We start from the raw sequence: 13,402 nt of genomic DNA, 5'->3' as shown, positions 1-13,402 counted from the left end.
TCATGAACCTGGCTAGTACATTTGACACAGTAAAAAATGAGATAGTAGTGGGGATGCCCTTGATTTGCATCCTGGAAGACTTGCATAGGTGTGCTTCAGCAAGGGTACGATTTGGCCCAAAGAGTGGATGCACTGTGCCCATTAAATCTGTTAGAGGGGTCCGATAAGGCAGCATTTGGCACCTTTTTTATTCACACTATATATTAATGGGCTGTGAGCAAGCAGCCGATACCCGTGCTGCTTTACACAGAGGATGCAGTTCTGCTGGCCAGAACAGAAAATGGTCTTCAGTGTCTCTTAAACCATTTTACCTACTTTATGGACAACTTGGATCTTAACCTAATTAAGTCGTTTACTATGAGTTGCAGGCTGGGAAACACAAAGTGAGGATTCCATTGTGGGACCGGTTAAGACCTTCACTTGCTTAGGTATCCCCTTTCGGTCCTAACTCGCTTGGGCCCACCTAATCACCATCAGATATCAACAATTCTCTAGAAATGTTGGGGCGATGTTTAGATTTGCGCAAAACATGGTCGTAAACACAACCCCTTGGCCGCGATTTCGCGGCAGTGCAGCACTTCCGTAAAACGGGCGGGGCCGCGTCAGCCGTTGGAGGTGCGCAGCACTGCGAAGGTAGTGCTCGCGACGGCAGCACTTAAGGGGTTAAAGAAATCCTCACATTTCACAAGAGTAAACACTTATCCATTATTACTCCATGCATGGTTGGCCTGTACGGATTTTAAGTGACAGACCAACTGCAGGGAGTTGAGAACATCTTTGTACGGAGATTGCTGGCAGTCCCGAAGGGTTGCTCTACTTTTGTCACATTGAGCTAGGCTTACTTTTTGTTGCACATCATATAAACATCTGCCCATTCCTATCGTGTATTTCTATGTGGCGGAAGTAGGAGTTGAGTCTCACGCAACAGATAATAAACGATTGTTTAATCCTGGATATAAGGCATTGCATATTACCTAGCTGGCGTGTATAAAAATGCTCTTCAGTCACTGGGGCTGAAAGAGCTTTTAGTGCCCCACATAAAATCTTGTCAACAAGTAAGGATGCAGTGACGACACTGTACACTACTAAACTAGAAAACTGCAGTTTAGCACAGGAATCAAATAAGTCTACTTTCCAGTATCATCTGGATTTACTGTGGGGGAGAGGACTGGAGTCTTCATGGGTAATAATTGTCAACATAGATTTTATCTAACGCATTTTAGATTAAATACTGTGTATTTTTGGTTGCTTTTCCCTACTGTAGTACTTTGTTAGAGAACCTTACCGAATGCCCCTGCCAACAGCTCCAACACCCAGAGCACTTTGCCCTTAAATATTTTCTGAAAATTCTGTATTTTGCCTAGGAAACGCCATCTCTTGCCATACTGTCTGACTTAAAGATCACTAGTGCCGCCCTAGACGGACATTATTGGTTTTATAGCAATTAGATTCAGAAGAAATATGTTTGGCTATATTCATTCAACGCGCTTTGGAGTTAAGGAAACAATATGGGTTAACACTATCATGAATTGTGGCTGTAAGTAACTAATCGTCTCGTGTAGCTGGTTTATAATGCTGCTTTTAATTTGTTAAGGTTTTAAATGTGTTGAACATTATAATCAATTGTAAATGATATGTTGTATTGCGGAGAGCACTTAATGCCTTTCATACATGTTACCTTTTGGTTAGGAATAGCGATCCTTTACCTTACTGTGTGATTTATTGCTATTTAGGGCTTGGCGCGCTTTACCCGCTGTAGTACAATTAATCCCAGGAAACATTTTCTAGGATGCAGATAATTTGATCCAAAAGCTGTGATATTAAGGAAACCCAATTATTTCGAGAACATGAAATTGTCTTTATGGGTATAATCAAATGTCTTTTATAGATGATTTTTTTTTTTTTTTGTGTTGAAATTGTTTATTAAGAAAATTTCAAATAAGTCACAAATGCAGACACATATGCATAGGAAGTAATGAATCACAGTATAAATGAGGAAATCATTCATAAAATATAACAAAGGAGGTATAAAACAACACATCCTCTAGTATTCATAAGGCGAAATTCAGGGTAGAAAAGAAAAGAAAAGAAAGAGAAGAGAAAGAAAGGAAAAAAGGAAAAAGAAAGAAAAAGAAAAAGAAAGAGAAAGGAAGCCCCAGAGTAACAAACTAGTTGTGAAAAGAGATGGAAACAAGAAAAACGATGGGAAGCGGAAAAGAGAGAAGGAAGAGAAAGTAAGCATGTTACAAGGAAGGTGAATTTAAGAAGGAAGAGTAGTCGTAGAAGAAGAAGAAGTAGAGACAGAGTTATCATCCACTGTGGTCTCCAGGAATGGGGACCACACTTGCAGAAAAATGGAAGCTTGGTCCTGTAGACTGTAAATTATACGTTCATAAGAGGCAGTTTGTATCATTGCCACCAACCATTCCTCCTGAGAAGGAGGTAAGGGAGATTTCCAGTGACGCAATATACAAATTTTTGCCGTGGCTAAAGCAGTATGGAGGAGACGGGTCTGTGGTTTAGTAAACTTGGAAAGGCCACGAAAGTCATGTAGAATTATGTTTGCAGAGGTAAAGGGTAAGGGCAATGACATAGAATGAGCCAAAGTGTTGCGTACAAAAAGCCAAAATGATCTGGTACGAGGGCACTCACATATAATGTGCGTTATGTCACAGCCGGAAGCAGAACACCTCCAACACAAAGAATGCGAAAGTAACTTAGCATGATGTAATTTGACCGGAGACCAGTGCCACTCATGAAGAATTTTAAAAATACAAAATTTAAGGCGAGCTTCACGAACACCCTTATGTAATCCTTCCAAAATGAGATCCCATTGAGTATCTGAGCATGTCACCGAGAGGCGTGTTTGCCATTTCAATTGAAGAGCTTTCGAAAGGGGATGCGAAAATAAAGGGTGCAAAAAAGTCTTATAGAGACCAGAAGTAACACCCTTAAAAGTTCCCCATGAATTCAAGTAAGATAAAATAGGAGAAGCGGACAATAGTTCAGGTGGGCAACTTAGATGTTTTGTGATAGCTTGCTGAAGATGAGAATATTTACAGGATTGAGTGGGCGGTAAATGAAATTCCTCATTTAGTTGGGAAAAGGATTTAAAATCGTCACCATGGAACAGTTGTTCCAGGGAATGAATACCAGCGTCCTGCCATAAAGGCCAGGATACAGTTCGACCTCGAACTCGAATAGCCGAATTAGACCATATAGGAGCATGAAAGTGAAGCCGCGAATTAGATTTAAGGAGACGGTGACTTCTTTGCCAAGACTTAAACATGGCGGATAGGATAGGATTTTTGGGGTCAAGAGAACTGGAACCCTTGCCATATAAAAGGGATAAACCAGGGCCAGAAGCCAATAAATGGCGTTCAAGTGGCACCCATTGAGGGACGTCCTTAGACTTAGGTAAAAAGAAAGAAAGATGAGAAAGATGAAGGGCAAGGGAATAGTGCTCGATAGAGGGAAGACCCAAACCTCCCTGCAATTGGTGGGATTTTAATTTTGCTAAGGTGAGACGCGGTTTAACTGTACCCCATATAAAAAATTTAATTTTGGAATCAATGGACCGAAGAGTAGCCAAAGGAATAGTCAAAGGAAGCATACCCAGAACATAAAGAAAACGCGGTAAGGTGACCATCTTAATCGCCTGGACCCGTCCCCAAAGGGATAAACCCAGGGCTTTCCATTTCTCGAAGTCCCTTTGCATTTGCGCAATCAAGGGAGTTAAATTGTCCGTGACAACGTTATCCAATCCCCTATTGAGGAGTATTCCTAAATACTTAAGCCGAGAAGGTTGCCAGTGAAATGGAAAACCAGAGATTGCATCTTTGGTAGTACCAAGGGACATAGGTAAGGCTTCGCTTTTGTCCCAGTTTATCTTATAGCCAGAAAAAGAAGAAAAATCATCAATGACACGGAGGAGAGCAGGGAGAGATCGCGGAAGATTAGTAAGTGTAAGAAGAATATCGTCCGCATATAAATAAATTTTCGAATAACCAATTGGAAGAGGAACACCCACCACATCAGCCGATTGACGAATTGCAGCAGCCAGAGGTTCCATAGCCAAAAGGAAAAGAAGAGGGGAGAGTGGACAACCTTGACGGGTACCCCGCCGAATAGGAAATGGAGTAGAGAGAAAACCTCCACAGTTAACTTGGGCAGATGGGCTATCGTAAAGTAGTCGTACTTTGGCTATGAACTGATCACCTAATCCAAATTTTTGCATTATGGTAAAGAGATAGTCCCACTCAATACGATCAAATGCTTTTTCAGCATCTAAAGAAAGAAGGAGGGCATCATCTGCAAAATTTTTAGCGGACCATAGGGCATGGGAGAGAGTACGTAAATGATTGCGGGAGGAACGACCGGGAACAAAACCTACTTGGGAATTATGAATTAAGGAAGGCAAAACCCTGCGGAGTCGTGATGCTAGGATGCTGGCAAGAATCTTAACATCAGAATTTAAAAGGGATATAGGGCGATAACTACTACATAATAGAGGATCCTTGCCAGGTTTTGGTAAGACTGCTATGATGGCTTTATTAGAGATAGAACCAAGAGAAGACTCCTCCACGGCTTCCTCAAAGGCAGCATGAAGGGTATCAAGCATACTCTGACCAGTCCATTAAAAAAATTCAGGAGGTAAACCATCATCTCCCGGAGCTTTATGGTACGGTAAGGAAGATATGGCTGAAGAAAGTTCCTCCTTCGTGATAGTTCCCTCAAGTAGAGCCCTGCCATCATCGGAGAGCCGTGGAAGATGAACGTCATCCAGAAATTTAGACATCACTATCCTATCTACCTGAGTGCCTGGGGAGTATAGAGACCTATAAAATGAGGCGAATTCCTCAACTATCTCTTGTGGTCGAGTAAGAATATCCCCACCACTTGATCTTATTGCTGGAATCGCCATAGCGGCCTCTCTCTGGCGCAACTGCGCAGCCAATAACCGACCAGCTTTTTCTCCTTGTTCATAATGACGGCCCTTCATTTTTTGTAAGGCGCATTCCGCCTTAGAGGTAAAAAGAGTATTGAGAGACATACGCGCTTGTTCTAATAACTTTCGGTTTTGTAGAGATGGTTGCGAAATATATAATTGAGAGAGTCGGCGAATATCGTTTTCTAGTTCAGTCTGCTTGGCAGCGTTCTTTTTATTATTAAGAGCAGCGTCTCGCATAATTTGGCCTCTAATGGTTGCCTTAGCAGCTGCCCAAACCGTTCGTTTAGAGGAAACCGAGTCTGCATTATTGAGAAGGTAATCACGTAAGTGGGATTGCAAAAGAAGTTTACCCGCTGGTGTTTTATATTTGTTGATATTCAAACGCCACGATTTGCGCCCCGGATTCATAAGACCCAAATCTAGAGACAAAAGGACAGGAGAATGATCAGAAATAGCTGCTTCTAAAATCTTAGAATCAGTAACCAGTCGGACTGAATCTTGCGAAAGAAGAAAGTAATCAAGACGCGAAAACGTACCGTGGGTAGAAGAAAAAAAACGTATATTCTTTATCCTGTGGATGACTTAGTCTCCAGTGGTCAACAAGACCAGTGTCAGCAAGGATGTCCCCTAAAATGGCTCTGTCAGAAGCGTTGATAGTGTCAATGCAACCTGTTCTGTCAAGAGCAGGATCCAGTGCTAAATTCCAATCACCACCAATGAGAAATTGAGAAGCATTGATTTCCGTAAGAAGACGATTTAGTCGAAGGAAAAATTGTTTTTTGGAACCAAGCGGAGCGTATACAGAACCAAGACAGAGGAAGGAATTACCAAGTTTCAACTTAACAAAAACATAACGACCTTCCGGATCTGACCATGTCTTTAAAATTGTGAAAGGAAGTGACTTCCGAAATAGAATGGCGACTCCGCATTTACGAATAGGGTTAGGATTGGTGGGATCAGGTTTAGAGACTGAACTATGGATGACTTTACCCACCCAATCTCTGCTGAGCTTACTAGACTCAATATCATCCAAATGAGTCTCCTGCAATAGAGCCACATCCACATGCTTAGAATGTAAATAGGAAAGAACTTTCTTACGTTTTATGTAGTGGGTGAGGCCGTGAACATTCCAAGAAACCACAGACAATGGATGGATAGAAGGCATAATAATAGGATTAAGTTAACAATAAATGAGAAAAAGTAGAGAGAAAAAGGAGAAATGGTACTCTGGGAGGGAAAAAGAAGAAGAAAAGAAGGAAAAAGAAAAGGAAAATTAAGTAAGAACAGTAGGAGAGAAGAGCAACCTGGACTGTTAACTACGGGTCTGGGTACACTTAGAGCAACGCCGGGGGGAACCAGACCCCCTCCAAGGAAAGAAGAATGGGGACCTATAGGATAAATTGTAACATGAAATACATAAAGCAGAAGAGAATAAAATATCATCATAAAAGTCTGGACCAACTCCTGAACGCCTCCACAGGAGTCTGTCACGGAATGTAATAAGAAGGATAACCAACACTGCAAAACCCCCAGGGTCCTAAAAATGACATGGGAAGGACATGAAAAGAGTGAAAAGAAGCAAGAAGGACAAAGCAAAGGGGAGATAAGATACAAACAGGAATGAGGGACATACCAACATTGTCATTAAAAAAGAGGGAAAGAGATAGAAAGTAGAGGAAAAGGAGGGAAAAACCCCCCGGAAAGTCATGCAACAGAGAAGAAACAAAGAAAAATGATCAAACACAATTTTAAACCATGAAAACAGTAAAACAAAGAACATCAACCGAAATAATGAATACATGAAACAAATGATGAGAGGCGTAGCAAGAATAACAACACCATAACTAGGGGAGTGAACAGGAGGAGAAAGATCTCTTGTGGGATGGGGAACAGTCTTATAGTATATAATAAGCAAAACCTGAAATAATTAAATCACATATTATTAGTAAATATAGAAGAACAATAAGGTACAGAATACCATATAGGACACTAAGGAGAGTGAATCTAATATACCATGCAGAAAGATCTGTAGCGAGTAGAAAATAACAATAGAGCATGAAGCAACATATAAGAACAACAACACCATGCAGTAAAATCTCAGTGAGCTAAGCGAGCAACAAAAGCATTATGAACAATAAACACTGCTATAAACTTTTAAAAGAAGAAAAAGTAATAAAGCATTCCAACATTAAAAGAATTCAGTCAGCATCAAATGGCGTCTTAAGAGGCGATCTAGACCCATCATGCAGTGTTAGGGAGTGTCAGTGGACAAAGCATGAAGCAGAACAATATCAACAACATGGGCGGCCATCAACTCACGAAAAAAGAAAATCAGTAGAACACAAAAAGGAATTCAGTCGGCCTCAGAGGGATTTTTAAGAGTAAACCACATAGTAGTAGTAAATATAGAAGAACAATAGAGCACAGAGTACTATAAAGAATACTAAAGAGAATAAATCTTATTATACCATGCGTTAAAAGCTGGTTGAGCTAAATGAACAGTGAAAGCATTATGAATAATAAACAATGCTATAGACTTATAGGGTAAGAAAAAGCAATTAAACATTAAAGCATTGAAAAGAGTTCAGTCAGCATCAGAGGGTTCTTAAGAGGCGATCTGGACTTGTCCCTTTGCTGTGTATTGGTGTGAGAAGAGACAGAACGTAGAGCTGAATCTTTGCCATCCTGAGAGCGAGACAGACGAGTGAAATCTCTGCCACGTTGTCTAGATTCAGAAGAGGTGTGTGATTGAGACGATAAAGGATTCAGAGATGAGGAGTTGGACTGAGAGGGTTGAGCATAAGAAGAAGACTGCGTTTCCATATCTTCGGACCTGATGTCATTCAGAAACTGTTGTAGAAGTGCAGGATCATAAAAGTCTTTGGATTCTCCATTCCTAGTAATACGAAAACGCGCAGGCTCAAATAAACCATATTTGATGTCCATTTGACGCAATTGGGGTCGCATGGAAAGAAATGCCTTTCTTCGTTCATTCGTTTCTTTAGAGAAATCAGCAGCCATATGGATGGTATGACCCTGAAACAGGAAGGAACCATGAGTACGAGCCAATGATAGAATCTGTCTGGTTTGTTCATGTCTAAGGAAGCAAGCAATGATAGGTCTAGGTCTTGCAGAAGAGCCAGAACGTGGCGGACCCAATCTGTGAGCACGTTGGAGCTCAAGAGGAGGAGTAAAAGAGAGTCCAGTCAGAGTGGGAAGGGCATCACAAAGAAAGGACTTCATGTCTTGCTTCTCAACATTTTCAGGAAAACCAAAAAAACGGATATTGTCCCTACGACTGCGATCTTCCAAATCGATGATCTTGCTGTGTAGGAAAAGTAAGTCTTGTTCTGAACCCTGAACAGAATCCAGACGACCCTCTATGTCCATTATTTTAGAGTCAATGACATCAATCCTGGAATGAAAAGTAGAAAGTTCTGCCCTGATAGACTTAGTTTCTGCTGTCAATGAAGTCATGGCAATATCCAGACCCTCTAATCGCCGATTGACCCCAGAAAGTTCTTGCAAAATACGTTGCATAGTGTCAGATAAGGATTTGTCACTCTGAGGCAATGCAGCTTGCGATGAAGGAGATGACGCAGAACCATTACCTTTAACTGCCACAGGAGAGGGTTGTTTTATCACATCAGTGAAAAGTGGTTGTTTAGGTCCACGACTACCATTTCTACTGTTAGACATGACCGTTGACCTTTTCAATGGGGGTCTGCAGTAGCGAATGGAGGAGATATTGAAATATGAGGCAATGATGAAGCCGGGAATATAGCAAATAACGATGAGGTAATAAGGTGTACGTAGCAATAAAATAACCAATACTAACAGCAGACAGGTAACTCCTGAAATCGGAAAATTATGACAACATTGCCATAGAAAGGCGAATAATATGTCACAAAATCAATGAAATATCAGAGTAACCAATTTTTGCGTACGTAAACTACCTCATAAGCAGAGCATGTAAAGACAGTAGATGGTTGCAGAGAAAAACAAAGCGCACAATAGAAAATAGTAACTGTAAATGTGAGTTCAGTCGTTAATATTTTCCTCCGTCTGCTTCTCTTTGGACTAGTGTAATTGGTAAGGTACCATTTTAGGAGAATAAGGCAGAGAATAAAAGTAGTCAAACGGAGAAGGTCAAGTCAATCTGACCCAAAGGACACTTGTGGTCTAGAGAGCAGTTAAACAAAAGGTGGAAAACCAACTGGTGAGGGGACGAAATGGATCAGTACTGCTGCATGTAAATCTGACAGTAGTATTATGTCTGCCCCTTCAAATAATAGTAATTGCTGGTTTCCATATGTAATGACAAATATTAAAAGTAATTAAATGTTGTCATGAAAGAACCAGCGTGCCAGACTTTTAGGTTCTTGTCATTTCTGTCGAGGTGTCTTTTCCCCATGGAAAAAGCATTAATTGCAGCTGCTGAGGAATGGTAATATAAAAGGAACCTGAGGAGGGCGCTGTTGACTGCTCACATTGGCAATAGAGTGGTGAAGAAGCAGCTTGCAGCGTTTCTGAAGCGTCTGAGGAGGCGCGGCCCTGATATGAAGGAGGCGCGGCCCTGTGGTAGTTCAGGCGCCGCCTCGGCTGAAGAGAGGCGCGGCCACAAAAGCGCGCGAATGCCGAGGCGTACGCTGTGGGAGCCGGCCGCCTCACCGTCACTTCGCTATCATGGGAATAGGAGCCGCTCCCCAGAGAAGAAGAACACCGCTGGAATCCTCACGAGTCCCGGAACACTGCCATGAGGGAAAGGACGTCCCGCTCCAGCAGGCAAGTCATAAAAGCTCGTCGGGGGTCCGTCCCTCGGCGGAGCTCACTTAGCAGGCGGCCATCTTCCTACGTGGCCAGACCACGCCCCTCTATAGATGATTTTATAAGATGCTGTTTTTAACCTGATGAAATTTCAACGAACCGATTGTAAAAATTAATTGCCAGTTCAAGGTATTTAATTAATCTTAAATTTAACATCATTTGTGTTAATTTTTGTGCTTTTACGGCTACTTCTTTAGTGGTATGAAGATATTTTGACTGACTGACTCGAGCAGGGTGTGCACCCCCGATAAAAGTGTGGTGTTCCTGGTTGTCTTTAATGAAGCAAAAGTAATTAGATATAACTGCAAAATAACTATAAGGCTATGTTTGGTAAACGTGCAAACCACTGCCTCTGTTCTCCAAGGAGAGCATGCATATTCAGTGTTGTAAATGTAAGAGTGCAAACTTCCTTTAAAATAAGCATTATGTTTAACTTAACTATATATGGGGAAGGGAGTCACAGTTGTGTTTACATTGCCTGTTATTCCTTTTCAGTACAAAACGTGTAAAGATGGAAGTGTGCTTGGGGTGACTGTCACAAGAATTGCACTGCTCACACACTGTCAAGCCCTCACCCAGGCATGCGGGTACACGGAAGGTAAGAGGTGCTTTTTCTCTTGCTGGCACCCTAGAAAGTTGTCTTGTATATATGAGTTCATCACAAAAATAACAAAAATACGAGGTTCTGCCCTGTACAGAGTTGTACATGTATGAACAATTAGTGTCAGATAACCCTTAACGAAGAAATCATTGTCGCAGGTGAGAGGATACGAATAGGTTGGGTGATCCTGATGCATGTATCAAAATCCAGAATGGCCCCTTTCCTTTGGGACAGTGGTTTGCCAGCACCCTCGCCTATGGAGATCTATGATTTAGTTTGGACTTAATCATTTTCTTCTCGTTTTTAAAGTTGCAATGGTTTTAGACTATGCAAAATGTGCTTGTTTCTTGGTGGCAGTGTATAAACCTGCCTTTCATTTGTGCCTCGGATTATTATTGTTCATTTGGGCTCTGGATGTGATGTATCTCCATTTTTAAAGTGCTCTTCGTTTTAATTTTATTATTATAATAATCAGGTCTGATTCAGTTATGCCCATGTTAGATACACTAGGCTAGCACAAAGTATCAGTAGAGCATATTTATAAATAGTTGCATAACATTTAATATCAACAGTGACCCCACCCGCCCCTTTAACACGTCCGTCAGTCTTCTTTTGATTCAGAAACAGTTTAGTTCCGGTATGCAACCCTGTGTGCTATTCTACATTCATTCTTTGCCCCAGGCATTCCATTTGTATATTTCCTCAACAATTTCTGCTGCTGGGCTAAGCATCTCTCTTGTATCAACCCTTGTAACAGGAAATATGTTATTACTGATTCCCTGTGATGTCTGGGCTATTAAACCTTTGGTGTCCAAGGTGGGATGTCTTTAAGGTGGGTGTTTATCAGACTAGTTGGCTAACGCCATTACATTTTTTCCAAATCATTGTTTGGGGTGCTTACGCATGCCAGTCTGTGCTATCGATGGCCACCACTTCGGCTGCTGATCATTTTATGAAATCTTGAATCCATACTTGGTCAGTTTCTATTAGCAATAACTACCTATAGGTCCACACATTTTCTTCACTCTCTTTGGCCAGGGTAGTTGGCCTCACAAACACCACAATGAGGATGTTGTTTTCTCCCTCACCTCTGAAATTAACGTTACTATCTCTCTCCAGTAATTTTGTATTAAAGTGCATTCCCACAAATCTGCATTAGGTTGTTGGCATCTAGGACAATGATCTGATGCACCTTGGTATATATTTGGGAATTCTTTCTGGGGTTAAATAAGTCTGGTCTCGATAATTAAATTAAGTACATTTAAAGCACGTGGGGTTAATGTTCTTGTTCAGCAACGTCTCCATCAATGTTATCCACCCATTCCTTGTCTTAATGAGCTATTGGACATTTAGAATGTAGGTGCGATGATATAACATAAGAATGATTTTGCTGCTTTTGATGGTTGATATTCTTCCTCTTGTCAATTTTGCTGCTCTCGCCATTCCACTGTACATTATAAATTAGTCTACCTTAGTGTAATGGGTAATGTTATAAGTAATAGAGAAGTCTTGGAGACTTATAATTTTCTCGATTTCGACCCTTCCCATTGGTGAAAGGGGAATTTTTTTTCAAAAACGAGAGGGTCTGTTTAATGGAAGTAATTACTTCTCTTGTATTTCTATCTCTGAGTTTATTGTTTCCATGGTATACCTGCACAGCTAAGTATCTTAAGGTCTCTCTTTGCTTGTAATCACCATAAAATGCGTTTCCTGTTCATCTATACAGTTTGTCCCTACCTGTGAGAAAAGGCATGATTTTTCTGAGTTAATTCAGAGTCCTGTTATGTCTCCGAATTTAGTCAACATATTTGTGACTATAGGTAGACAGCTGGTGGTGTCTCTTAAGAACAGGAACGCATCGTCTGCATTCTAGGATATAATATGTAATCTGAGAGGGGGTTGTGTTCCCCAGTCCTACCCTTGTCTCAGAATGCACAGTCCAATGACTCCTTGTGCAGTGCAAAGAGCAGGGGTGACAGCGGGAACCCCTGTCTCCTTCCACCCTTCATCTGCCACTTTTCTGAGATTGTTCAACCTGTGTTCACTCATCCTAGGGGTTCAGTATAAAGCAGTCTTATCCACAGCAATATGCTATCTCTGAATCCTGATCTTTTTAGCATCTCAAAGAGAGGAGGCCAAATAAGTCTATTGAACGCCTTTTTATATACAATGAGGCCACTGCATCAATACAGACCAACTGTGATGTGTGGTCCATGCCATAAAACGGGCATCTGAGATTTATGTGCACATTATTGCCTGGTGTGAAACTGCACTGGTCATAGTGAAAGAGACCGTTTTATGAGTACCAATTTCCAAGGGATTATTGGTACATATGGCAGGCTGATGACCACTTTTCTCTGAAGACCCTGTTAGCTGTTACTGTGCAGTGCAGTGCAGCTTTCTTGTTTAAGAGGCTGTCTAGCCAATCAGTAAACATCCCTTGGGTTCACCACCTAGGAGTTTGAGCTGGTGTACTATGATACAACTGGTCTTGGCCTAAAATGAAATCCCACTGGGGATGCAAGGTCTCTGCTGCCCAAGGTCACACATAACTGTCAAAGGAATAAAATGATTCTGTCCCTTGATTATTGCACTGTGGCTAATGTGGTGCTGAAAGATTCAACGCTTGCTAGACACCTGGTGATGCATATATTGATCTGTTATTTAATATAGTGATGAGTACAGTGAGAAGAGAGATATGGAGATGGTGACCTTGGCATTTTTACCCTCCACCAGCTTAGTTGATGGATTCATGATCGTTTTTGTTCCAGATCTAGAATATCATAAGATATGTTGTGCCTACATTCGCATCTTTTGTGAAATAAACCAGTAATTATACATACAGAGGCTTAAACAAAATTAGTTTGTGGTTAAACCCAGTGATGGAAATGTGCATGACACTATAGATTCCAGACCCAGGCTTGTTTCAGGATGAAAGGTTCTCAAATAATGGAGCACATCTACTATGTAATGCTTAATGGGCTATCAACATTTTTTTGTCTCGAAAAAAGTATGCTGCGAAG

At 41.2% G+C, this 13,402-nt stretch overlaps 1 protein-coding gene across 9 annotated transcripts in view; it reads left to right on the top strand.

Annotated features, from left to right (window-relative positions):
- DIP2C (DIP2 acetate--CoA ligase C (putative)) overlaps positions 1-13,402 on the top strand; it is a 1,026,208-nt gene that overhangs the window by 777,944 nt on the left and 234,862 nt on the right. For all 9 annotated transcript variants that reach the window (XM_078663289.1, XM_078663292.1, XM_078663288.1 and 6 more), the window contains one exon: positions 10,274-10,376. In XM_078663289.1, the coding sequence (XP_078519415.1) occupies positions 10,274-10,376 (103 nt within the window). The remainder of the gene's footprint in view (positions 1-10,273; positions 10,377-13,402) is intronic.

Source organism: Lissotriton helveticus, chromosome 10 (genome assembly GCF_964261635.1).
Source record: "Lissotriton helveticus chromosome 10, aLisHel1.1, whole genome shotgun sequence".
NCBI lineage: Eukaryota > Metazoa > Chordata > Amphibia > Caudata > Salamandridae > Lissotriton > Lissotriton helveticus.
This window is presented reverse-complemented; position numbering and strand designations above follow the sequence as displayed.